Source organism: Lissotriton helveticus, chromosome 11 (genome assembly GCF_964261635.1).
Source record: "Lissotriton helveticus chromosome 11, aLisHel1.1, whole genome shotgun sequence".
NCBI lineage: Eukaryota > Metazoa > Chordata > Amphibia > Caudata > Salamandridae > Lissotriton > Lissotriton helveticus.
Genome location: NC_136072.1, coordinates 1,156,159,560 through 1,156,187,054, shown reverse-complemented (window position 1 = coordinate 1,156,187,054; position 27,495 = coordinate 1,156,159,560). Strand labels below are relative to the sequence as shown.

Genomic DNA, 27,495 nt, shown 5'->3' with positions numbered 1-27,495 from the left:
TGACCGCCATTGCAGACTCGAGGGCTGGAGTGACGGCCAATGCAGGCACGAGGGCTGGAGAGACGAGGCCAATGCAGGCACGAGGGCTGGAGAGACGGGGCCAATGCAGGCACGAGGGCTGGAGAGACGGGGCCAATGCAGACACGAGGGATCTGCCCTCTCAGGGAGGGGCTGGAGAGACGGGCCAATGCAGACACGAGGGCTGGAGTGACCGCCATTGCAGACTCAAGGGCTGGAGAGACGGGGCCAATGCAGACACGAGTGCTGGAGAGACGGGCCAATGCAGACACGAGGGATCTGCCCTTTCAGGGAGGGGCTGGAGAGACGGGGCCGGAGAGACGGGGCCAATGCAGACACGAGGGCTGGAGTGACCGCCATTGCAGACTCGAGGGCTGGAGTGACGGCCAATGCAGACACGATGGCTGGAGAGACGGGGACAATGCAGGCACAAGGGATCTGCCCTCTCAGGGAGGAGCTGGAGAGACGGGGCCCAATGCAAACACGAGGGCTGGAGTGACCGCCATTGCAGACTCGAGGGCTGCAGTGACGGCCAATGCAGACACGAGGGCTGGAGAGACGGGCCAATGCGGGCACGAGGGCTGGAGACACGGGCCAATGCAGGCACGAGGGATCTGCCCTCTCAGGGAGGGGCTGGAGAGACGAGGCCAATGCAGACACGAGGGCTGTAGTGACGGCCATTGCAGACTCAAGGGCTGGAGAGACGGGGCCAATGCAGACACGAGGGCTGGAGAGACGGGGACAATGCAGGCACGAGGGCAGGAGAGACGGGGCCAATGTAGACACAAGGGATCTGCCCTCTCAGGGAGGGGCTGGAGAGACAGGGCCAGAGAGACGGGGCCAGTGCAGACACGAGGGCTGGAGTGACCGCCATTGCAGACTCGAGGGCTGGAGTGACGGCCAATGCAGGCTTGAGGGCTGGAGAGACGGGGCCAATGCAGCCACGAGGGCTGGAGAGACAGGGCAAATCCAAGCATGAGGGCTGGAGAGACGGGGCCAATGCAGACACGAGGGATCTGCCCTCTCAGGGAGGGGCTGGAGAGACGAGGCCAATGCAGACACGAGGGCTGGAGTGACCACCAATGCAGACTCGAGGGCTGCAGTGACGGCCAATGCAGACACGAGGGCTGGAGAGATAGGCCAATGCAGGCACGAGGGCTGGAGAGACGGGGACAATGCAGGCACGAGGGCAGGAGAGACGGGGCCAATGCAGACACAAGGGATCTGCCATCTCAGGGAGGGGCTGGAGAGACGGGGCCATTGCAGACTCGAGGGCTGGAGTGACCGCCATTGCAGACTCGAGGGCTGGAGTGACGGCAAATGCAGGCACGAGGGCTGGAGAGACGGGGCCAATGCAGCCACGAGGGCTGGAGAGACAGGGCCAATGCAAGCATGAGGGCTGGAGAGACGGGGCCAATGCAGACACGAGGGATCTGCCCTTTCAGGGAGGGGCTGGAGAGACGAGGCCAATGCAGACACGAGGGCTGGAGTGACGGCCATTGCAGACTCAAGGGCTGGAGAGACGGGGCCAATGCAGACACGAGGGCTGGAGTGACGGCCAATGCAGACACGAGGGCTGGAGAGACGGGGACAATGCAGGCACGAGGGCAGGAGAGACGGGGCCAATGCAGACACAAGGGATCTGCCCTCTCAGGGAGGGGCTGGAGAGACAGGGCCAAAGAGACGGGGCCAGTGCAGACACGAGGGCTGGAGTGACCGCCATTGCAGACTCGAGGGCTGGAGTGATGGCCAATGCAGGCACGAGGGCTGGAGAGACTGGGCCAATGCAGCCACGAGGGCTGGAGAGACAGGGCCAATGCAAGCATGAGGGCTGGAGAGACAGGGCCAATGCAGACACGAGGGCTGGAGTGACCGCCAATGCAGGCACGAGGGCTGGAGTGACCGCCATTGCAGACTCGAGGGCTGGAGTGACGGCCAATGCAGGCACGAGGGCTGGAGAGGCGGGGCCAATGCAGGCACGAGGGCTGGAGAGACGGGGCCAATGCAGGCACGAGGGATCTGCCCTCTCAGGAAGGGGCTGGAGAGACGGGGCCAATGCAGACACAAGGGCTGGAGTGACCGCCATTGCAGACTCGAGGGCTGGAGTGACGGCCAATGCAGGCACAAGGGCTGGAGAGACGGGGCCAATGCAGGCACGATGGTTGGAGAGACGGGCCAATTCAGACACGAGGTGTTGGACTAGGCCCTTCTGGCAGGTTCACCCCTAAACTTTTTGCTTTTAATGGTGACATGGTGATGGTGATTTTTGGGTTCTGCGCACTTTCACTATGTCCCAGTGGAAAGTGCGTGCGCACTTTGAGTGCATGTGGTGAGATAGGCCTGCCCATCCCTCAAGGAATGCATGGGAAATGTATGTGTCCCTGGTAGTTCCTGATGCGTGGGGTGTACAGGCTCGAGTCTGGTATGGGCGGACTCGTGTGATTGAATGCTGCGAAATGATGTATGCGGCGTGTATGTGTCTAGTGTGGAAGTGCCACTCCTAGACATGGCTGTGTGTGTGCTGTGAAGGTGCTGGCGTGTGATTGGCTGGAGCTGGCTGGGATGCCAGGCTCCATGTGTCATGATGGGTCTGCCTGGTGGTGAGTGTGGAGATTAGCATGCTGATGGCTGGGGAGGAGTGCACCTGTGTCCTGAATGGGGCTGGGCTTTCCCCACACAATGCTGGCTCTGCCCCCTGTGGTGTGTCTAATGACCCTAGCCCTGCCAGTGAATAGAGTGAGGGGATGAGCACGTCAAGGGTGCTCCAAAACCAGCTGCGACTGGTTTTTCCCCCACCCTGCACCTACAGACAAAGGATTTAGTAGTATAAGAAGGGGCTGTGTCCCCTTACAATTTGTTCTTTTCCAGGATCCTGTCTGAGGGGGGCTGCTGCTGCTGTTGCTGGGCAGGAGGACCGCCACTTGGACTGCCTCCCTGCCTGGAGGCCCAGTGAGCTGGCTCTGGGCCCAGCCTTGCCCCCCTGCCTACCTAGAAGAACTTTACTGGAACTTTATTGGGCTTATAGCGCCTGAGAGCGCTGTACTTTTAGCCCCTAGCGATTGGGAGCGCTTTGCCTTCACCCCTAGTGCTGGGAGCGCTGTGAATTGTCCTGGAGCGCTGGGAGCGCTTTACTGTCCCCCCTAGCGCCTGGGAGCGCTTTATTTTATTGATTGCGCTTGAGAGCGCTTTGTTTGCACAGCCGGTGCCCACCCGGCGTAGCCCCGTGTCAGAAACACCGCCGCGGCCCATTTCGGCCGAACCGGAAGTCAGGCAGGCCGAAGGCGGGACCTAGAGACGACAGGAAGCAGCCGGGAGCCCACCCCGCGCTCCTGCACCAAAGAGAAGACCTCCGGAGGTGCCGCCGCGACCCGGAAGTACTGCCTGCCCCACAGGAAGGCAGGCACAAGACGCCCGGACGAGGGCGGGACCGGCGAGTATCCCTTCCGCTTCCCCTGGTCTGGGGAAGCCTAGGAGTGCCTCAGGAGCAGGCCCCGGAAGTCCCGCCCCCCCGCAGGACGAGAGAGAGGAGAGCCCTGAAGCCCCGTGTGGCCGCCGGTAAAGAGGAGACGACCGGCAGCCTCCCAGAGCCGGTGAGTGGGGCCCGGGGTGGCTTGTTGAAGAGGGGGGCGTCGGGGCACATTGCCGGTTTCTGCCCCCCCCCCTGTGTGCCCACTCCACCGGGGGCATTTGGGGCACAGTCTGCATTTCAGGCTGAGAGGCTCCGACCTGGGGGCATTCTTCTATGTGGAAGTAGAGGCTCGGGGGCATTCTTTTAGAGTCCAGGAGGGACTCCAACGGGCGGCACAGTTGTCCTCAGAGCCCTGGGAGGCTCAACCCGCCAACTTGTATTTGCGAGCCTGCGAGGCTCAGGCTGCATTCTGTTTCGAGCCCCGAGGCTCGTGGGGGGCATTTCTTCACTTGGAGTCCAGAGAGGCTCACCACCCACATTGTTTGTTTAGAGCCCCCAAGAGGCTATGGGGAGCAATCATTTCACGAGCCCTGAGAGGCTCTAGGTGCCCCAAGTGTACCAGGAGGGGGACTCCAACGGCGGGGGCCATTTTGTATTGAGTCCAGCAAGGCTCCCAGGGGGCAAGTTGCGCTCAGAGCCTGCGAGGCTCCAACGTGTTGGCCCATCCTTGTTAATTACAGCTGCCCAGCACTTCGTGGGCAGCTGCCACGTTTAGGCCCCTGACATTGGGACACAGGGCGTCCTAGCCCCAACAAGGCCAGTTGGCCTAGGGACAGTCACAGGTGGTGACTAATGTGAGTTTTGCGCAATGGTTTTCCTGTGCTGCACCTCTGAATGTGTTTTTATGCGTCATGTGCCTTGTTCCTTACACCTCTGAATGTGTTGTTTATGCAACATGTGTATTCCTTCCTTACACCGCTGAATGTACGTTATGCATCATGTGCCTTGTTCCTTACACCTCTGAATGTATGTTATGCATCATGTGTTATGTGCTTATATCCCTACAGGTATTGTGATACTTAGGTGGTTGTTCTTGCTAGTACAGGTGGTGCTAGTGAGGTCCTAGTTCCCTGCGTGACATTCTCCTAAGGTGGTTAGGGTTGCGTAGGTGGTACTACTGGTTACCACTGATTACTGGTTGTGTGCTTTATGCTCTATTCTGTGCTACAGTAATTTTATATTCTATATTCCAAGTGCTAGTTCTAAAAGTGCTTATTCCTGACAGTGGTCCATGTGGCCCTGTCTTGTACCCATCCCCTGTAAATTCTGCCCGTGCCTGTTGGCACATTGTAAAGTGTGTGTTTTTATCTAATGTGTTTTGGTGTAATACAAAGGCTATTTTTTATATATAACCTTGTGTGGAGTTTCCTTTGTGGTGGGCCTTGGGTGTTGTTGCTGGGGGTGCGTGCGCAAACACTTCACTCACATTGCCTCCGAGTTTAGCCTTACTGCTCGTGCTACGTTACCAAGGGGGTGAGCAGGGGTTATCTTGATGTGTAACTCCCTTGCCCTGACGTGGAAGTGGTGGTCTCTGACTGACTTTGGCGCAAGCCCTGGCCAGCCAGGGATCCCATTTCTAACACGAGGAATCTGCCCTCTCAGGGAGGGGCTGGAGAGACGGGGCCAATGCAGACACGAGGGCTGGAGTGACCGCCATTGCAGACTCGAGGGCTGGAGAGACGGGGCCAAAGCAGACACGAGGGCTGGAGAGACGGGGCCAATGCAGACACGAGGGATCTGCCCTCTCAGGGAGGAGCTGGAGAGACGGGGCCAATGCAGACATGAGGGCTGGAGTGACCGCCATTGCAGACTCGAGGGCTGGAGTGACGGCCAATGCAGACACGAGGGCTGGAGAGACGGGGCCAATGCAGGCACGAGGGCTGGAGAGACGGGCCAATGCAGGCACGAGGGCTGGAGAGACGGGGCCAATGCAGGCACGAGGGCTGGAGAGACGGGGCCAATGCAGGCACGAGGGCTGGAGAGACGGGCCAATGCAGGCACGAGGGCTGGAGAGACGGGGCCAATGCAGACACGAGGGATCTGCCCTCTCAGGGAGGAGCTGGAGAGACGGGGCCAATGCAGACATGAGGGCTGGAGTGACCGCCATTGCAGACTCGAGGGCTGGAGTGACGGCCAATGCAGACACGAGGGCTGGAGAGACGGGGCCAATGCAGGCACGAGGGCTGGAGTGACGGCCAATGCAGACACGAGGGCTGGAGAGACGGGGCCAATGCAGGCACGAGGGCTGGAGAGACGGGGCCAATGCAGACACGAGGGCTGGAGAGACGGGGCCAATGCAGGCACGAGGGCTGGAGAGACGGGCCAATGCAGGCACGAGGGCTGGAGAGACGGGGCCAATGCAGGCACGAGGGCTGGAGAGACGGGCCAATGCAGGCACGAGGGCTGGAGAGACGGGGCCAATGCAGACACGAGGGATCTGCCCTCTCAGGGAGGAGCTGGAGAGACGGGGCCAATGCAGACATGAGGGCTGGAGTGACCGCCATTGCAGACTCGAGGGCTGGAGTGACGGCCAATGCAGACACGAGGGCTGGAGAGACGGGGCCAATGCAGGCACAAGGGCTGGAGAGACGGGCCAATGCAGGCACGAGGGCTGGAGAGACGGGGCCAATGCAGGCACGAGGGCTGGAGAGACGGGCCAATGCAGGCACGAGGGCTGGAGAGACGGGCCAATGCAGGCACGAGGGCTGGAGAGACGGGGCCAATGCAGGCACGAGGGCTGGAGAGACGGGGCCAATGCAGACACGAGGGATCTGCCCTCTCAGGAAGGGGCTGGAGAGACGGGGCCAATGCAGACACGAGGGCTGGAGAGACGGGGCCAATGCAGACACGAGGGCTGGAGTGACGGCCAATGCAGACACGAGGGCTGGAGAGACGGGGCCAATGCAGGCGCGAGGGCAGGAGAGACGGGGCCAATGCAGACACAAGGGATCTGCCCTCTCAGGGAGGGGCTGGAGAGACAGGGCCAGAGAGACGGGGCCAGTGCAGACACGAGGGCTGGAGTGACGGCCAATGCAGGCTTGAGGGCTGGAGAGACGGGGCCAATGCAGCCACAAGGGCTGGAGAGACAGGGCCAATGCAAGCATGAGGGCTGGAGAGACGGGGCCAATGCAGACACGAGGGATCTGCCCTCTCAGGGAGGGGCTGGAGAGACGGGGCCATTGCAGACTCGAGGGCTGGAGTGACGGGGCCAATGCAGGAACGAGGGCTAGAGAGACGGGCCAATGCAGGCACGAGGGGTGGAGAGACGGGGCCAATGCAGGCACGAGGGCTGGAGAGACGGGGCCAATGCAGGCACGAGGGCTGGAAACACGGGCCAATGCAGGCACGAGGGATCTGCCCTCTCAGGGAGGGGCTGGAGAGACGGGGCCATTGCAGACTCGAGGGCTGGAGTGACCGCCATTGCAGACTCGAGGGCTGGAGTGACCGCCAATGCAGGCACGAGTGCTGGAGTGACCGCCATTGCAGACTCGAGGGCTGGAGTGACAGCCAATGCAGGCACGAGGGCTGGAGAGACGGGGCCAATGCAGACACGAGGGCTGGAGTGACCGCCATTGCACACTCGAGGGCTGGAGTGACGGCCAATGCAGGCACGAGGGCTGGAGAGACGGGGCCAATGCAGGCACGAGGGCTGGAGAGACGGGCCAATTCAGACACGAGGGATCTGCCCTCTCAGGGAGGGGCTGGAGAGATGGGGCCATTGCAGACTCGAGGGCTGAAGTGACCGCCATTGCAGACTCGAGGGCTGGAGTGACGGCCAATGCAGACACGAGGGCTGGAGTGACGGGGCCAATGCAGGCACGAGGGATCTGCCCTCTCAGGGAGGGGCTGGAGAGACGGGGCCAATGCAGACACGAGGGCTGGAGAGACGGTCCAATGCAGGCACGAGGGCTGGAGAGACGGGCCAATGCAGGCACGAGGGCTGGAATGACCGCCAATGCAGGCACGAGGGCTGGAGTGACCACCATTGCTGGAGTGACGGCCAATGCAGGCACGAGGGCTGGAGAGACGGGGCTAATGCAGGCACGAGGGCTGGAGAGACGGGGCCAATGCAGGCACGAGGGCTGGAGAGACGGGGCCAATGCAGGCACGAGGGCTGGAGTGACCGCCATTGCAGACTCGAGGGCTGGAGTGACCGCCAATGCAGACTCAAGGGCTGGAGTGACGTCCAATGCAGGCACGAGGGCTGGAGAGACGGGCCAATGCAGGCACGAGGGATCTGCCCTCTCAGGGAGGAGCTGGAGAGACGGGGCCAATGCAGACACAAGGGCTGGAGTGACCGCCAATGCAGGCACGAGGGCTGGAGTGACCGCCATTGCAGACTCGAGGGCTGGAGTGACGGCCAATGCAGGCACGAGGGCTGGAGAGACGGGCAAATGCAGACACGAGGGATCTGCCCTCTCAGGGAGGGGCTGCAGAGACGGGGTCAATGCAGGCACGAGGGCTGGAGAGACGGGCCAATGCAGGCACGAGGGCTGGAGAGACGGGGCCAATGCAGGCACGAGGGCTGGAGAGACGAGGCCAATGCAGGCACGAGGGCTGGAGAGACGAGGCCAATGCAGGCACGAGGGCTGGAGAGACGAGGCCAATGCAGGCACGAGGGCTGGAGAGACGAGGCCAATGCAGGCACGAGGGCTGGAGAGACGGGCCAATGCAGGCACGAGGGCTGGAGAGACGAGGCCAATGCAGGCACGAGGGCTGGAGAGACGGGCCAATGCAGGCACGAGGGTTGGAGAGACGGGGCCAATGCAGGCACGAGGGTTGGAGAGACGGGGCCAATGCAGGCACGATGGCTGGAGAGATGAGGCCAATGCAGGCACGAGGGTTGGAGACACGGGCCAATGCAGGCACGAGGGATCTGCCCTCTCAGGGAGGGGCTGGAGAGACGGGGCCAATGCAGACACGAGGGCTGGAGAGACGGGGCCAATGCAGGCACGATGGTTGGAAAGACGGGTCCAATGCAGACTCGAGGGCTGGAGAGACGGGGCCAATGCAGACACAAGGGCTGGAGTGACCGCCATTGCAGACTCGAGGGCTGGAGTGACCGCCAATGCAGACACGAGGGCTGGAGTGACCGCCATTGCAGACTCGAGGGATGGAGTGACCTCCAATGCAGGCACGAGGGCTGGAGAGAGGGGCCAATGCAGACACGAGGGCTGGAGAGACGGGGCCAATGCAGACACGAGGGCTGGAGAGACGGGGCCAATGCAGACACAAGGGCTGGAGTGACCGCCATTGCAGACTCGAGGGCTGGAGTGACCGCCAATGCAGACACGAGGGCTGGAGTGACCGCCATTGCAGACTCGAGGGCTGGAGTGACCTCCAATGCAGGCACGAGGGCTGGAGAGAGGGGCCAATGCAGACACGAGGGCTGGAGAGACGGGGCCAATGCAGACACGAGGGCTGGAGAGACGGGGCCAATGCAGACACGAGGGCTGGAGAGACGGGGCCAATGCAGGCACGAGGGCTGGAGAGACGGGGCCAATGCAGACACGAGGGCTGGAGAGACGGGGCCAATGCAGGCACGAGGGCTGGAGAGACGGGGCCAATGCAGACACGAGGGCTGGAGACACGGGCCAATGCAGGCACGAGGGATCTGCCCTCTCAGGGAGGGGCTGGAGAGACGGGGCCATTGCAGACTCAAAGGCTGAAGTGACCGCCATTGCAGACTCGAGGGCTGGAGTGACGGCCAATGCAGACATGAGGGCTGGAGAGACGGGGCCAATGCAGACACGAGGGCTGGAGAGACGGCCAATGCAGACACGAGGGCTGGAGAGACGGGGCCAATGCAGGCGCGAGGGCAGGAGAGACGGGGCCAATGCAGACACAAGGGATCTGCCCTCTCAGGGAGGGGCTGGAGAGACAGGGCCAGAGAGACGGGGCCAGTGCAGACACGAGGGCTGGAGTGACCGCCATTGCAGACTCGAGGGCTGGAGTGACGGCCAATGCAGGCTTGAGGGCTGGAGAGACGGGGCCAATGCAGCCACAAGGGCTGGAGAGACAGGGCCAATGCAAGCATGAGGGCTGGAGAGACAGGGCCAGAGAGACGGGACCAGTGCAGACACGAGGGCTGGAGTGACCGCCATTGCAGACTCGAGGGCTGGAGTGACGGCCAATGCAGGCTTGAGGGCTGGCGAGACGGGGCCAATGCAGCCACAAGGGCTGGAGAGACGGGGCCAATGCAGACACGAGGGATCTGCCCTCTCAGGGAGGGGCTGGAGAGACGGGGCCATTGCAGACTCGAGGGCTGGAGTGACGGGGCCAATGCAGGAACGAGGGCTGGAGAGACGGGCCAATGCAGGCACGAGGGCTGGAGAGACGGGGCCAATGCAGGCACGAGTGCTGGAGAGACGGGGCCAATGCAGGCACAAGGGCTGGAAACACGGGCCAATGCAGGCACGAGGGATCTGCCCTCTCAGGGAGGGGCTGGAGAGACGGGGCCATTGCAGACTCGAGGGCTGGAGTGACCGCCATTGCAGACTCGAGGGCTGGAGTGACCGCCAATGCAGGCACGAGTGCTGGAGTGACCGCCATTGCAGACTCGAGGGCTGGAGTGACGGCCAATGCAGGCACGAGGGCTGGAGAGACGGGGCCAATGCAGACACGAGGGCTGGAGTGACCGCCATTGCACACTCGAGGGCTGGAGTGACGGCCAATGCAGGCACGAGGGCTGGAGAGGCGGGGCCAATGCAGGCACGAGGGCTGGAGAGACGGGCCAATTCAGACACGAGGGATCTGCCCTCTCAGGGAGGGGCTGGAGAGACGGGGCCAATGCAGACACGAGGGCTGGAGAGACGGTCCAATGCAGGCACGAGGGCTGGAGAGACGGGCCAATGCAGGCACGAGTGCTGGAATGACCGCCAATGCAGGCACGAGGGCTGGAGTGACCGCCATTGCTGGAGTGACGGCCAATGCAGGCACGAGGGCTGGAGAGACGGGGCTAATGCAGGCACGAGGGCTGGAGAGACGGGGCCAATGCCGGCACGAGGGCTGGAGAGACGGGCCAATTCAGACACAAGGGCTGGAGTGACCGCCATTGCAGACTCGAGGGCTGGAGTGACCGCCAATGCAGACACGAGGGCTGGAGTGACCGCCATTGCAGACTCGAGGGCTGGAGTGACGTCCAATGCAGGCACGAGGGCTAAAGAGACGGGCCAATGCAGGCACGAGGGATCTGCCCTCTCAGGGAGGAGCTGGAGAGACGGGGCCAATGCAGACACAAGGGCTGGAGTGACCGCCAATGCAGGCACGAGGGCTGGAGTGACCGCCATTGCAGACTCGAGGGCTGGAGTGACGGCCAATGCAGGCACGAGGGCTAAAGAGACGGGCCAATGCAGACACGAGGGATCTGCCCTCTCAGGGAGGGGCTGCAGAGACGGGGTCAATGCAGGCACGAGGGCTGGAGAGCCGGGCCAATGCAGGCACGAGGGCTGGAGAGACGGGGCCAATGCAGGCACTAGGGCTGGAGAGACGAGGCCAATGCAGGCACGAGGGCTGGAGAGACGGGCCAATGCAGGCACGAGGGCTGGAGAGACGAGGCCAATGCAGGCACGAGGGCTGGAGAGATGAGGCCAATGCAGGCACGAGGGCTGGAGAGACGGGGCCAATGCAGACACGAGGGTTGGAGAGACGGGGCCAATGCAGGCACGAGGGCTGGAGAGATGAGGCCAATGCAGGCACGAGGGCTGGAGAGACGGGGCCAATGCAGACACGAGGGCTGGAGAGACGGGGCCCATGCAGACACGAGGGCTGGAGAGACGGGGCCAATGCAGGCACGAGGGCTGGAGAGACGGGGCCTATGCAGACACGAGGGCTGGAGACACGGGCCAATGCAGGCACGAGGGATCTGCCCTCTCAGAGAGGAGCTGGAGAGACGGGGCCAATGCAGACTCGAGGGCTGGAGTGACGGCCAATGCAGGCACGAGGGCTGGAGTGACAGGGCCAATGCAGGCACGAGGGCTGGAGAGACGGGGCCAATGCAGACACTAGGGCTGGAGAGACGGGGCCAATGCAGGCTCGAGGGCTGGAGAGACGGGGCCAATGCAGGCACGAGGGCTGGAGAGACGGGGCCAATGCAGGCACGAGGGCTGGAGAGACGGGGGCCAAAGCAGACACGAGGGCTGGAGAGACGGGGCCAATGCAGGCACGGGGGCTGGAGAGACGGGGCCAATGCAGGCACGAGGGCTGGAGAGACGGGGCCAATGCAGGCACGAGGGCTGGAGAGACGGGGCCAATGCAGGCACGAGGGCTGGAGAGACGGGGCCAATGCAGGCACGAGGGCTGGAGAGACGGGGGCCAATGCAGGCACGAGGGATCTGCCCTCTCAGGGAGGAGCTGGAGTGACGGGGCCAATGCAGGCACGAGGTCTCTGTGTCTCAGGGAGGGGCTGGAGGGATGGCCCTTTGTAGACTAGAGGGATCTGCCCTCAGTGAGGGGCTGGACAGACAAACCTAGCCTTCATCCTCAGACCAGGGTCCTAGCCCTCGTCCATCCTCAGGCCAGAGCGCCGCCCTCCTCTCCGGGGCCCGGCCCCTCGCGGAGCCCTTCTCTAGGCATTCAAGGCTTCTTTGAAGTCAGAAATATCTAACCTGCTTTTCCTGGAAAAGTCTGTAAATAATGAAGGAGCTGCAATGATTTATTCAGAGCCAACTGAGCACGAGGATGAAGGACTATTTCTGGAGGCAGACTGATGTACAGACGCCGAAAAAAGCATCAGATCCACAGAGACCGCGCGGTCTTTAACCGTTCGTCGCTCTGTACATATATAAATATATACATACACATCTGCAGCGGTCTTGCTTTCATTGCTGCTTGAATTTATTTTTAATTTTTTTAAACTTCTTCAATATTGGTCATGTTTATCTGTTTTAGACAAGAAGGGACTCAAAGTGAGGACTACTGTGAGCAAGCTGGGACTATAATAGGGTCTTCTAGTCGAATAATAAATTCAAGGTACACAGCAAGATTTCCCAACCCTCAAGTGCAGGAATGACTTCTCATGCATATTTATTATTTATTTATTTATTTATTTTGTGTACTTATAAAGCGCAACCTATCACCCAGAGGGCATCCTGGCGCTTTGAACTTCAGCAGGCACACAACTCACTGCTCAGACACTTTTCGGGAACAAATACGTTTTCAGCGCTTTCCTAAATGGTAGGTAGTCCTTGTGGCTTCTCAGAGAGAGAGGAAGGGAGTTCCAGAGTCGGGCCGCCGCAACACTGAATGAGCGGCCACCCATCCTGACTCTCTGGAACCTCGGGACCACCAACAAGCTGGCTGAGGATGAGCGGAGAGGCCGCGAGGCAGCATACCAAGCAAACATGTCGCGAAGTGGTATTGGGCCCTGTTGGTGTACGGCCTTAAACACCAAACACGCGGCCTTATACATCACTCGCAGATGCACCGGAAGCCAATGCAGATCTCTTAGGGCCAGAGTAGAGGAGCTAGATCTAGCCCGCGAAAGAGCCAGCTTGGCAGCCATGTTCTGCACCCGTTGTAGCTTCCCCACCAGATTTTTTGGGGCCTCCAGAAGCAGCGCATTGCAGTAGTCTAAGCGACTTAAAATAGTACTGCGAACTACCTCTGGCCTGGCCTGGGCGGGGAGAAGGGGCAGAACTTTACGCAACATGCGTAACAGCATCATGCACGTAGCGATAGTTTTGTTTACATGCAGATCAAGCTGTAGATTCGGGCCGAAAATAACCCCCAAGTTGCGGGCTGATTCCGCCGCCGCTACTGGTTCCGGGAAAGCAGTGGGCCAGAAGTTCTCTGGAAGAGCCCGCGGAATTCGATCACTGGAGCAGTGGAGCACCTCCGTCTTAGAGCTATTAAATTGGAGGGAATTGGCTCGAAGCCAATCCGCTGTAGCTGCCATACAGCGATGGAAAGTTTCCAGTGAGACCGCGTTATTACCTTCCAGAGAAAAGACCAGCTGGGTGTCATCAGCGTAATTAAAAGCCGAGACACCAAAAGATTTAATAAGCTGGACTAGGGGGCGAAGATACAGGTTGAAAAGTATCGGGCTGATGGCCGAGCCCTGTGGAACCCCCTGTCCCACTTTCCGTGGCTCAGAGCGGAAAGGAGGAACCCCAGGAAAGAGAGCGCTGTGGAAACAGAAGATGTGGAATCAGATGGGAGGGAACAGGCATGCGCAAGCCGCCGAAGGAAGCCGATTGGCTCTCAGGGGTGCGTGGGCACGTTTTTGGCGGGGGGGGGAGGGAGACAGGGAATCGGATGTCCCGAGAACCAGGGAAATCCTGTGAGGACTGGTCCACTGTGAGCAAGAGAAGTTCACAGCAGGCAGCCATGTTTCTGCAGAGAAGAGAAGGACGGACTGGCTATATTAAGGGGGTGGGGCCAGAAATGTCATATGGAAGTCAAAAGCCAATCATAGAATACTAAAGGCCCGGAATGGGAAAGGATGTCAATTTAGACCACCCCTCTCAGCAAAGCCATAAAAGCAGAGGAAGAAGAGAATGTCAGTGGTGAGGCCTCTCAATCTTGAGCATCACCACTGCCTTCCATTGTTCTCCCTAGGGGGAGGGAGATAAAACCAGTGGAGAATTAAGACAAAATGAATTGGGAACACAAGGGTAAAAAACACAAACAAGCATTTGCAATGCAAAAGGTCTCGTATTACTGACAGTTTGAGGTATTGGCGGTGCAAATAATAATGCAATGCCAATAGCTCATACTTTCAGTAATACGAGACCCAGTGCATTGCAAATGCTTGCGTAGTGAGCCACGACCAGCATTATATGTCTCAGTGCAGTACCGAAGCTGCTCCTAGAGGTCCCTAGTGAGCAAGACACCAGCATTGTATGTCTCGGTGCAGTACCGCAAGCTGCTCCTAGAGGCCCCTAGTGAGTATTATAAACTTTTGGTCACATATGGTACACCCATAATACATTGCATGCAAAACAGTACCACTAGTACATTCAAATAGCTATGTCCATATATACAATTAGTAGCTTTGAAATGTGACAAAAGAATTATTATATTCATTCCGGATTAGGTTGTACTCTATGTGGAGCTGATGAAGGGAAATTTATAGAAGGTCTCGATTAATTGTGAGATGTGCTAGCGCGTAAAGTAACCAATGCCAACCTAGCTTAGGAGCAAGTGAGTGTCCTGTTTGAAGGCCTTTAAGAAAATAGTGCTTGAGGCTGTAATTGAAACTAGGGTGTAACACCACATGTAACGGGAGGTTACAAGAAGAGACAAGGCGGTACTAAGGAGGGACTACTAAGCCTAATGACCAAATGAAAAGCCACAATTTACAAAGGACACAAGCCAATTAAAAGGATGGGCGGAAAGTAGGCGGAGCTTTATTCCCATATCCTGAATACAGCAGGTCTCGAAGAGTCAGCGCAAGCGCTGCCTATGCGAGAGGAAAATGAACGGTGCACCTTCAAACTGGGAATAATGAAAAACAAGTTATATCTCACAGAAAAACAGCAGAGATTTTATTCTGTTTTTCCCAATTCTTTTCTTTTTCAGGTTTATTTTGGAAATGATTGGCTTGAACCAAATAAAATAATAGACAATTCTTCCTAGAATGCCATCATCATCACTCTATGCTGTAAAGGATGGCACACAGTAAGCAAGGGGCAGAGAGGAATTCTGCTTCAGGACTTCATCAATACAAAACACCTCAATTTGAAGCACTAAACTGAGTAGGTCAAGTTCCTGCAATAGTAGATAAAATAGTAGATAAAAAACACCAGCAAACCAGAAATGTTTGCTCAAGCCCGCTTCGTAGGGCTTAAGGAGGTTACTGTGGGGGCTGGCCTCCCATGGAGAGTTGGCTGTAGGGCACCCATCCCGTACGGGCAGCAAACCCTTATGTACAGCAGGAAATAGCCTCCAACACCACCCTGCTGCCAACCCCCGCTGCTCGTGGTCAAAGGTCATACACCGCAAAGAGTTCCGGTTAGCTCCGCAATCCGTAACTTGCACATCACCAATGCAAGCAATAACTCCTGCATCAAATGCAAAGCCAATGACCTCACAATATTTATTCCAATAATAACACTTAAAAGCACAGCATCATTAACCCTTTCCATGCTGCCGTCGGCCATTGGCCGACGGCAACGCTACCTCGCTGGTGCTGCCGTCGGCCAATGGCCAACGCGGCCCCGCCCGTTTTTTGGAAGTGCCTCACTTCCGCAAAATCGGCAGCGCAGCCAAGGTGTTAAACAACAAAACATACTCAAACGAATAAATAATACTATGCTTTGTCATTTCATTAATAGTGTTAAAGGTAATGTGATAAATATTCTCGCCTAAAGATAGTCTATGGCTGGAGCACTGTAGCTGGTGTGCGGGTTATGGTTTGCATGACTATTGTGTGGACTGCAGAACTGTGTAGTTCTATTCAGGACCTAGGTACCAACGGAAATGGACTTTTGTTTTGCTAATAACTTTGGCACCATTTGACGAATCTTCACAAAACCTTCCAAAAATGTTTATCCAGCTCAGGTCCTACCAGGAATGTTTCGGAGTGATTCACCAAGCAGGGGCTGAGAAAGGGAGGCGGGTCCCAAGACAGTTTTGGCTGTAACGAACAGCGTTACAGCCAAAACGGCTGAACAGAATTACAACTTTGGCAGAAAGCTAGATGTTTACCCAGAGAGCATGTTTTTCATGATTTGATGTAAATCTGTTTATTTGTTTTTGAGAAATTAAGGTTAAAAATGAACAGATATCTGGAAGATTGGGTACGCAGGAGTACTGCGGACATGCCACTTCAAAAAACAGAGCAAACTGATTGGCCAAGGGGTCTTTTGTTTTCTTCTCTCCCGTGACTTTATTCAGAACTTGCACTTTGACTGGCTGGTTGAAGCACAAAGAGATGTTGTTGTGGTCACCATTACAAGACATTACTCAGTCCCCTGGTCATGAAAATGAAAGAAAAAAAAGCATAAGGGGACAGGGTAGGAGCACCTGGACTCCCTCGACGTTGCTTTGGGGTGGGGGGGATTTTGCCCAGAGGGTAATCCCTGCTCCTAAGGACAAAAAATATATATATTTCTTGTGAAGCTGTGATCCCGCAAGAGTCCAGCATGATCAGAAAACAATTTAAAAACAAAAAAAGCAAGTCAGGTGGGTGTCTGCGGAGGAAGGTTGGGCGCTGGCCCTGGTCCAACCTTACACCGCGCACACCCAAAAGTTATGCACAGTGTAGGTTTGGGCACCCGCCGGGGTGTGGCATAGTCAATATGATTTAAAAAATCTTACTTTACGTTAAAAAACACCCATAGAAATTCAATGACAAAAACAAAGGTTAAAGTGACGCTGTAGTTAGGTGGAAATGTCAGTTAAAATAGAATTTTAAACAAAAAAAATAAACCACTGAAATGCAGCAGTTCTAGTTAATTCAAGAAACTATAACTTGCACACTCACCATGGACTGCTCCTGACCTCGCATATTAAATCACTCAGGATATGTTCTAGGACATCACTAACACCTCTGATATTTGAAATGACATCATTAATGACATGGCTGTGCATGGCAAGTTAGTTACTTCAGCCCTGATCAGCTAGCCACAACATGAAAAGATAGGTTGCTGTAGCCATTATATGATTCGGTCCCCTAACCTGAAAATATTTTGAAAATGGATATAAAGGCCCCCTAACTTTGTATAACTAGCAAATAAAATAAAAAAACATACAAACACAATGGCGGAAAAAATTAATCTGAGGATGGAGAAAATGCCCATGCGCACTGTAGTCCAGGGGAGGAGTCACCTAACTCGTGATACTTCGAAGACTCTTCCAGGACAACAAAGTGCAGTCATCCGCACCCAACACTAGGCGGCGATCTATGCACAGATATGAATTCAGCAGCCCACATGCCTCGAACACACCTAAAATGGGCCAGGTGCTCTTTTCATTACAATCCCTCCATAGTGAGCAGTCACGAGACGGAGGGTTGGGGGGGTGGGGGGGGAGCGACGCTGCATGCTGGTTTACATTTTTTTAATATAAAAAAAGGGAGGGGGGGTGTGTGCCTCCCTCCCATGCCAATCCCTGGGACACAGAGGATGGTATTACTTTCCCCTGTAATTCGAGAGCAGGAGAGACTACATTTTTCCAGCTCGCTGGAGCAAAAAGAAAAGTTTGCTCACTCAAGGCGGAAGTACATTGAATGTTTGCTGGCTCCTGTCAGCATTCAAGGATGGATGCTTTCCTCAGCCCCCAATGGACAGCTGAGTTGTGGGTGCCCCAGGTGGGAACGGGGCACTAAAAAAAAAAAAAAAAAGTGTGGTCGGATGCCACTTGCAGACTGGGAACCCAATGCAGCCCTGCCAATTTTGTCAGACCAGCCACCTAACCCCAGGCCGGGGGTTTAAGCGTGAAGCACTGCTACTTAAAACAAAAAACGTCCCCCAGCACTGCTGCTTTTTAGGTCGAGCATTCGAGAACTCTTGTATATACTTTAGTATATACTTATATGTGTATGTACTTTGTGGGCTCTGGAGATCAGCCCTAGGACTTGTCTGCTTCCGCTTAGGAACTTTTTTTTCTGTTCAACTGCCTCTATTTAACTGTCTTGATAGAAAACGACCAGTAGAGGTCAGTAAAATACCAGAATTGCTTTCTGCTGAGGGACTTTATTTTTTTATATTTTTTTGGCAACTGCCTCTATTTACCTTTCTTGATAGAAAACGACCAGTAGAGGTCAGTAAAATACCAGAATCACTTTAGCATTCTCTAGATTCCAGTCCATAGAAATGGTCTTCCTTGAGCATACGTAGACAATAATATTTTTTTCAAATCTTGTATTTTCAGTGATATGACCACCGAAGGCCCTGATTTTATATTAAAAACAGAGCTTCGGACTATACCATTTCCTACTGAAAGGAAATATTTCTCTCCATGTGTTCCCATACCTGGCATGTCACGCAGTTTGGTGCTTACTTTCCCTCCATGTAAAAGAACAGTAGATGTTTCAGCACCCAGGCTAATGTGCTGCATAGCTAAATATATATAAGGTCCCAAAGGCAAGACCTATCGCATTGCAAATGCTTGTTTTACTGGGGGCTGATATTGCAGCAAAACCATTAAGGTTAAGGTGAGAGAAGTTGGCCTAACGGCTAGGGCGGTCGACCTCTAATCAGGGGAACTTGGTTCAAGTCTCTACCATGACGCTGAACCTTCTGTGACTCTGGGCAAATCACTTAATCTCCCCGTGCCTAACAAAAATGAATGTGTCTTCATGTAACGCAACTATGTAAAGCGCTCTGATACCTGATTCGGGTCAAGTTCGCGCTATATAAAACTCTGTAAAAAAAATAAATTTAAGAAAACTGGCCTGACCATTCCAAAACCTACCCCAGTCTCCCAGGAAAACATCCGATGCCCGCTACAGCCAGTCCGGATATGCACGCTGAGATGGCTGCTGGTTGGAGAGCCAACTGGCCCAGGGGAAGCCTGTGGGATCACATGCAGCCCCCTATCAGTAGGACATGCTGTGGGTGTTCGGGGTCACACCTGGGAACCCCTCGGAAAAAAAGAGAGAGAACGCCAAAAGTAGTAATAAATAAGAAGCCAGGGCACTCTATTATTCACTGCTCTGAGCAAGGAACTCCCTATACTGCCATTTGTAGGCAGGGGCCCCACCAACATATTACATGTTAGGGGCTGCAGGGAGTGCACAAGTCCCTCAGAAATCATTTATTAAAAGTAACCCTATGTTCCTGTGGTGTATACAGCGTGACCCCAGGAAAACTGTATAGTGTTTCTAATCATTCCCAGCGCTGGAGCTTTTGCTCTTCAGCTGAGGTTTGCAGGGACCTCTTGTGGTTGGTCTTATTGCTGCATTAAGTGGCCTGAGGCGTGTAAAAGAAAGACTGACACTATTCAATGTTGTTCTAAATACGTATACTTTATTTAAAGGTATACTAAATTGTAATGAAATTATTAATGAATGACTTTGAATATGGTTTTGAAATCTATTGGTTTTAATGTTTAATCATAACCTGATATTGTTTCATTAAGGGAGTGAGCCCATGATAAAGCCAAAAGGCTTGCGTTCATATATTGATGTGGTGACCCCTTAGCACAGCCAATAGAACTTCCTCATTTTAAATGACACCCCTTTATATTGTGAAGAGTACTCTTATTGGCTGGCCGTGCATTGGGGTGGGCGGGTGGGGGGGGAGGGGAGTCACTCGCTGCCCCCACTGGGATTGGATGCAGGGTGTGTCCACTGCAGGCCAGTGACTTTAGTTAGGTATGGTAGCAGGATCATACTTTGTGTTAAAAAATTAAAATCTAGAAATTCACTTTGAAATCAAAGGTTAAAGCGATGTTATAGTTAGGTAGGATAATAAAATCTTAATTTAAATGAAAAAACTTCAGAAATTCACTGAAAAAATCCAAAGATTATGGTCACATATTTAGTCTGGAAATAATATCTTATTTTAAAGTTTAAATACATTTAGATAGTCATTGCAAAAAATAAAGTCATGGTATAGTTAGGTGAGATTGTTATTTAAAAAAAAAAAAAAAAAAAACACACTAATTCATCAGTTAGAGTTTACTGAGCCAACTATAAATTGCGCCCTGCCATTTGAGATGTCATCAATGTTGTCACTGAGCAAGTCATGAGTGATGTAATGTATAGGGTCATAAGCAGTGCATTGAGGCAGGCCGAGTGGTCTATAAATGTCACTAGAACATCAAGATGGCAATATAAGAGCAACGTGAATGTTACCCATTATGTTTTATTTAACATGTCTATGTTGTGTCCATCTATTGAAAATATCTTTTCTTCAAAATGCTGCTAACTCTGTACAGATTGATATTGGACTATGCATTTCTGTTTTTCTTACATAATTTGTTGATAAACAAAAGGACAATGGTGAGGGCCTGTAGATTTAAGGTAATCTGCTGCTGCAGAATTTGCCACATTTACGGCATTTGTTGCATAACATGGCCAATAATTTGCAGGCTTCACAAAAATGTTTCTAGCTCAAATAGAAGAAAATAATAGAGGCAGGGAATGTGCCATATGACTTATCATTTGCCTCATAATTTAGATAACCTTGTGGATTAATTTAGTCCCCATCTAGCATAATCCTAGTAGCCCTGACACTGGTAAAGCTCTGCAGAGCAGCCTGCGGCGGTCTGAAGGCATCACCCAACAGTAAAGTGGAAAAGCAACTCTAATATTGGAAGAACAGGTTTTTCCAACTACTCCCTGTAGCATTGAACTCAATGGGAATTTTAAGTAAATGCAATATCAATTACTTTGCGTACGTTTTTCTTACTCGGCTGGATCATGGATTCAGCCCTGGTGCATTTCCTGTAAACAGTTAAAAGAAATCGTTTTTGTAAAACAGGTGATTTTTAAGGTATATTTTAAAGTTGCAAAAATCGACACCAGGCAATGTTATCCTATGAAGGAAAATCAAGTTATCGGAAAATTACTTTTTCGGGTCAGTGCTGGGTACCTGAATCCAGCAGTGGGATATCTCCTGGTAACAGGTGAGTAATTTTGTTTCTGTTGATCGGATGATTTTTAGTGACTATTTTAAAGTTTCAAAACTCGACACTTAGAAGAATTTCCAATTGAAAACCAGTCAATGTTACCTTATGGAGAAAATGCAAGTTATCGGCTTTCAGGTAAGTACTCGACTAGCAGAGTTAAGGTTCTGGGGCAAGACTCATGGGTCTCCCAGGTTCAGGTAGGTACAGTAGTTACACCCTCAGCGGCACAGGGGCAGCCGGGAGCAGAGAGAGTAGGCCCAATGTTAGCCTATGGTGGGCAGGGGGCCTTTGGTTGCTTGCTGCTAACAGGCAGGCCACGCGGCTTTGGGAGCCAAGTTCCTGGTCACTTACACAGGGCAAGTGGGGAAGTAGAGTAGAACAGTTGGTGCACCTCCAGGGGCACTCGGGCGGCTGGGTGCAGGGTGCTTTGGGCCTTCGGGCGCCCGATGGATTTCAATGGGAGAGCTGCAAGATGAACAAAGGCTGCAGGCTCAGGACGGAGATTCTTCAGGTGTGACCACCACTTCGAGAGGTAAGTTGGGAAACTGTAGGTTGGGTAGACACCCAGGAGTTGGGCACTGGGGGCCGTGGGGCGCCGGGGTGTCTTTAGGCGTCGGGAAATCTTACCCTTTGCTGGTCGCGGTTGGATGGGTCCCTGGTGTTGAGGCTGCAGGCGTCGTCTTCGTCAGGAGCGTCGAGGAGGCTCCTTGGGTGCTGGATTCTTTGTCACAGTCGCCGGGGGGACGTCCTCGTGGTCTTTGTTCACTCAGGCACTGGCCGGGCTCAGCGGGTGCAGAGTGTGCTGGATTCGCGTTGTACTTTTTCAATTGGTTCAGGGTGTCATCTACTACGCTTCGAAAGAGCTGTTCCCTATTGAACTGTACATTGAGAATGTTGTTTTGCCCTTCTGGTTTGAATCCTAAGATGCGTAGCCATGCATGCCTTCTCTCCGTGATACTAATCATCATTTGCCTGCTTGATGTCTCTGTGGCATCAAGGGATGATTTCAAGAATGTATTGGCTTCGTTTTCCCCTTTTAAACCAAATGTATTTCCCTTTTTGTTTTGTTCTGGTAGTTGCTTCAGCAGACCTATCTCCTCTCAGTGTTGATAGGCATAGCAGTTGGGCAAAGCATTCGAAATTTGCATTGGCTCGCAGCACTTCTCTTGACCTTCCTGCCCATAAAGTCCATTCTTTTGCTTTATCTGAGGGAGGTCCAGTTGTACTCAACACATTTGCCCTCTTCCTGGCTGTGGATGTTATGATGAAATCTGCAGGCACTGACCCCTTGATGTAATTTGGGTCCTTGGAGGAGCGTTTGTATTTCGTCTCTCCTCTAGGTGTAACTGCCTTGCATGTGGCAGGTTCTTTGAAAGCTTTTTCCCCCTGATCCAGCACTCTTAGTAACATAGGGAGGAATTGTTTTCTAGATTGTGTAGGCAGTAGAGTTTCTAATAAGGATGATTGAGGTCTTCCTCCTCAAGCTGGACTCCATATGTTTCTGCCGCCTTTTTGATGACCTAATTGTACAACCCAATATCGTCTGGTGGAGAAGACCTCGATGGATAGGTGTCGACGGCCTCTTTTGGCGAATCAGTGTCGAGGTCTTGCCATTGTACCTCGTGAAACTCAAGAGCTCTCTGACCACATTTAGGTTTGTTCTTCCTTTTCCTCGAAAAATAACTTTTTTTCCTGTACCTCCTGAGGTTCGTTGGATAAGGGAGGCTCTATGTCTTTGACTATTTTCTCGAGTGTCATCAAGCTTTTAAGGGGTATTTTAAATAGTTTCAGGCTTCTTTCTTTGTAAAATATTTGCCATTTTGGCCTCAAGTCTTTTCCTTTTCTTTTCAATCTTGAATGTGTGTGTTTCAATGTCCAGAACTTCAACCTTTCTTTTCGAGGTTGAAGGCTCTTTTGTGGATGGTGCAGATGCCAGACCATGCCTTACGGATTTTGACCTCTCATGTTTCGACGTCCATGTGTCTTTTCCTTGACCGTCTGTCGATGACTTTGATCTTTCAAGGCTCTTTCCCGCTACGGAGTCCTTTTCGAAGGATCCTACAGTATGTTTATTTCGGGAATTGGCTGCGGTCGTTGAATGCTTGGACGCGGAGGCTCCCTTTGAGGACTTGGAGTACGTTTTTCAAGACTCGTCTAGTTTCTTCAAGGACAACGTCTCGCTGACCTCTCTAGAAGACTTCTTTTTGACCCCACCACTTGGACATCGGTTGCGGTCTCTCCTTCTGGTCCTTCTGCAACATTATCCTCTTCCCCGCTTTAGAGGCCCAGATTTGTAGCGATGGTGCTTCATTTAGGCCCTGCATGCTATAGTTGACTCTGCAATGTCTATCCCTCATTCTAACGGTCTTTGGGGTGAAGACCAAACACGCGTTGCAGTCCTCACTTCGTTGATCTACCGGTAGGCAGAGGTTGCAGACTCGATGTTGGTCCTTCTGGGCGAACTTGTGATGGCAATTCTGTCAGAACCAGAACAGGGTTTTTTCCATCACCAAGAACAGGGAGTCCTCTGCATGTGCATTGTTCTCCGGTTGTCGATGAGGTAGTCCCTTCCGCTCTTGACCTTCTCCGGTACCTCGATCTGATGTCCTGTCAATTTTTCCTGGTATTTTTCAGTTTTTTCACTGATTCTTTTCTCCAAAACTTGGAGCTCCTTCTGCATCGATCCAGACCCAACAGCGGAAAAAAGAAATTGAAAATGGCAACCATGGGTGGGAGGTTCCGGAGGAAGCACAGCGACGTTACAAGCGGACACCAAATGGAGGTACCTCGACACCCGCCAACACGAAAAAGAAAAAAAAGAAGGACAAAACAAAACAGTTCTGGACCCAACCACTACATGGCTGAATAATGCACAGCATGTGAATCCAGAAAAGATTCACGCTTCAAAACTATAATTTGCGACCCTGTGCTTTGAGAAGTCAGTGATGTCATCAATGTTGTCACTAAACATGTCATGAGCGATGTAATATGTGAGGTCATAAGCAGTGCATTGCTGAAGGCAGTGTGGTCTATAACTGCAACTAGAACTTCAAGATGGCAATATAAGACCAAATTTCATGTTCAGCAATATGTTTTTTTAACATGTATTTTGTTGCAGTTATTTTCTTCAAAATGCTGCTAACTCTCTGTACAGACTGGAATTAGAGTATGTATTTTTGTTTACCTTTCATGATTTGTTGACAATGGTGAGGGGCCAGTAGTTTTAACACTTTGCATGCTTCGGACAGCCGGGGGCCGTCCAACGTCACGGTGGGTGTGTGCGTCGGACGGCCAGGGGCCATCCGAATCGCGCACACGTGAAATTTGCCCGCACCGCCGGGGAATTTCACGCAAGGTTAAGGGGTTAATTAAATCTGCTGCTGCACAATTTGCCACATGGGCTGAAATGTTGTACTGGGTGCTACAAAACAGGCAGGTGTCCATGAATAAGCTGTTCAGTAAAAGGAATAAAAGATATGTGGCATCGTGGCACAAAGAGAGAAGTCTGGAGTTCAAAGGTCACGCTACAACTATATTTTCACCAACCTGAGAAATTAATCGTAATGGAAGGGACTAAGTTGCAAGAAGATACTGACAATCAACTTCTCGTTGAAACAGACCAGCCAGCTGAGAATGATGTCAACGAAGACTCTGTTGTGTTTCCTCCGGTGCAATCGGAGTCGCCTGCTTTCTACAGCAAGAAGGGATTTTGCAGTAACAGCAACAAGGGCACCAACATTTTCAGCAGAACCACCAACTGACTCTCATACAAACATCGTTCTTTTCTATTTCTCTTTTTTTCACTTTAAGACCACAAACATTCTACTACTCACTTTACAGAACTGTTGTGCGGTTGAGCATTTCATGGTCTAGTCTGATAATTACATAAACTCATAGTTGTGATAAAGTTGTCTCTGTACAACAACACTTTAGAAAGGCGTTTGCTCCAATGCCACCAAGATTGCTTGCACCTTTTCAGGTTAGAACCATATGGGTTACTAGAAGGTGATGCAGATCACCTGTTCGATGGGCAAACTGTGTGAGTTCTTCCCGTCAGCGTGAGAGTAGAGTTCTTGTGAATACAATCTAAAGTAGAAAGATATAGGTTGGGAGAAGTCCTCCTGCAACACAGTCAATTGAATGCTTTTACAAACCATGCACAAGCTGAAAACCCGAAGAAATCCTGGGATAGTCCCTATCTACACAGCACCAAGACCATTGCACAAAACCACAGATACCTTCATCAGGTCCATCATGAGGTTCAAGGTCCTTATAGAGACAAGAGCCATTACATGGCACACATCTTCACTTAGGCCTCAGACTTGAGGTTCCTGCAAACCACTGATACGTAGGAGAATGCACACCCACCCTGGAGACCACGAAGAAGCAAAGACTTCACAGGCTTCTTTCGAGGCCACAAATACATAATCTTGCAGCTTGTTTTAACAACAGAACATTAATTATATCCCGGCACTGCAGACCAATAGAAGTCCTATGGCCTAATAGTCCAGTGGAGCTTACATAGGCTCTGATCTGTGGCCCTCATGAGCCAACCACCTCCCACACGATAGGCGAAGCACGCAAACTCACTGCATTCAGCTTGTCCACGGCCTTCTTCTCAGGAGCCCTCATTGTGGCTGCCAACATCTCATCCCCTTTGTAGTCCTTGTAAAGCTCCATCAGCGTCTCACGCGTCTCCATGTTTGCGTTCTTTAGGTGGTACGAGGGGTCCAGTTTGGCTTTTTCTTCATCTAAGGAAAGAGAGAGCAAAGGGTCTCCAGTCTAACCACTTAACTTGTGAATGCGGCAATACGTGAATGCTCTTAACACTCCTTCCCCACCGGGCCCGGTGCACACGTGTGCACCACAATACCACCGGATGCATGACTCAAAAGGACACCGCTTAACCTGCACAACATGAGCATGGGATACCTAGTGTGCACCATATAGAAATCACACACACACAGATCCAGAACACAAATCATATTCATGAGCCACCCCACCCACACCATTCCGACAACATGCCACTCTACTGGTTCCACCTCAGCAAGTATCCTGGCCGTACTGACAAAGAACGCGCCACACATACAATGCATGATATTTGTCACCTGGCCGATACAACACACTGTTTTTCCCCAGACCCTTTTAATTCTATCACTTCCGGGTTATTTACCAACAATCCTTTCTACCTGCAAGACAAAACCTGAGCCCAGCTATCCGGTGTATAGATTTATCCCACAGTAGAGTGGAACAATATACAGGGACCAGGGACACTAAAGGACTCTGAAGCATCACAGGGCATATATTCTGTCATTATAAATGCACAAAGGAGGAGTTTGCTCTACACTCTAGTAGCCTTTATTAATCCCTTAGCAGTGCCCATGCCCCGACCACAGAGCACGTACGCTCTTTGCTCTTACTACAATCTAGAAAAATTCTTTGGTTATAAGGAGGATGATGTGCATGATCAATTTTATTGATATAAACTACTCATGGCACACATGGCAGCAGGATTCCTTTTTTAAAACTGATGTCGGACATACCGTGGCAGATGTAAAGAAAAGTAACTGAGATTGTGATGCCAACATGGGCATGAAACCCATGTACTGAAGAAAGACGTCTCTGTACGAACAATAGGAATGTCACGTGCACAAACTAAGGTTAAAATGGAACCAAACGAGCTTCCTTCCTATATGAATCACATAAAACAAGTACGGGTGTGAGTACATTGAAAAGCCCTGAAGAAGTCTCTGGGAAGAGACGAAACACGTTGGCAGTATTGGTGGGTAATATGTAAAAAAAGAAGTACATTAATAAAGGATTATGAAGGAAGATTTTGAATTTTTTTTAATTGAGTCTGTGCATTACTTGACAAAGGCTATATGGAATATACAATTGTTTTTGTACAAGAATAAATAGTGAGTGCTGATCACTTTCGTTGAAATAATTTGGCGATTCATATTCCTATATGGAGGGTTAGGAGGCTGATCCTCCTGATCGGAGCACCACCTTTTGATACGGACTGTATCCACTTAACATGATGGGTGTGGTTGAAAAGTCTCAGCCTCAATTTGTAAATCGCTTGATTCGTCTCTTAGTTCGTCTAAATAGGTGTTAGTACCAAACTCAAAGGCCCTCAATTCATAGAATTCTAAAAATGGAGCAGCAAATTCAGGCAGGATAAAACCTTTGGCTTGCAGATATTTCTGCAGGTGACTCTACACTGAGCTATTCAAATATCTCAACACATCTCTGCTAGACCTGTCTCTTAGATTCAGATTCTGCCATTGCCGCTCATGCCATGCTTCAGCTTGCCTGCTCCTGTCACCACAGACTGCCTGCCACCGCAGGGCTCGCCTCTAGGTCATCACCAGGATACCCCCGGCCTCCACACACCAGCACATTACTCCGTGTCCCAGCCCATGTCTACGATTCTCACACCCAGCCTCAGCATCCCAGTTCACTACCATCTTTGGCCTATTTAAGCACCT

At 52.6% G+C, this 27,495-nt stretch overlaps 1 protein-coding gene across 1 annotated transcript in view; it reads right to left on the bottom strand.

The window, feature by feature from the left end:
* PPIL2 (peptidylprolyl isomerase like 2) overlaps positions 1-27,495 on the bottom strand; it is a 361,075-nt gene that overhangs the window by 188,986 nt on the left and 144,594 nt on the right. The window contains exon 10 of the mRNA XM_078667958.1: positions 25,595-25,755. Coding sequence (XP_078524084.1) covers positions 25,595-25,755 — 161 coding nt within the window. The remainder of the gene's footprint in view (positions 1-25,594; positions 25,756-27,495) is intronic.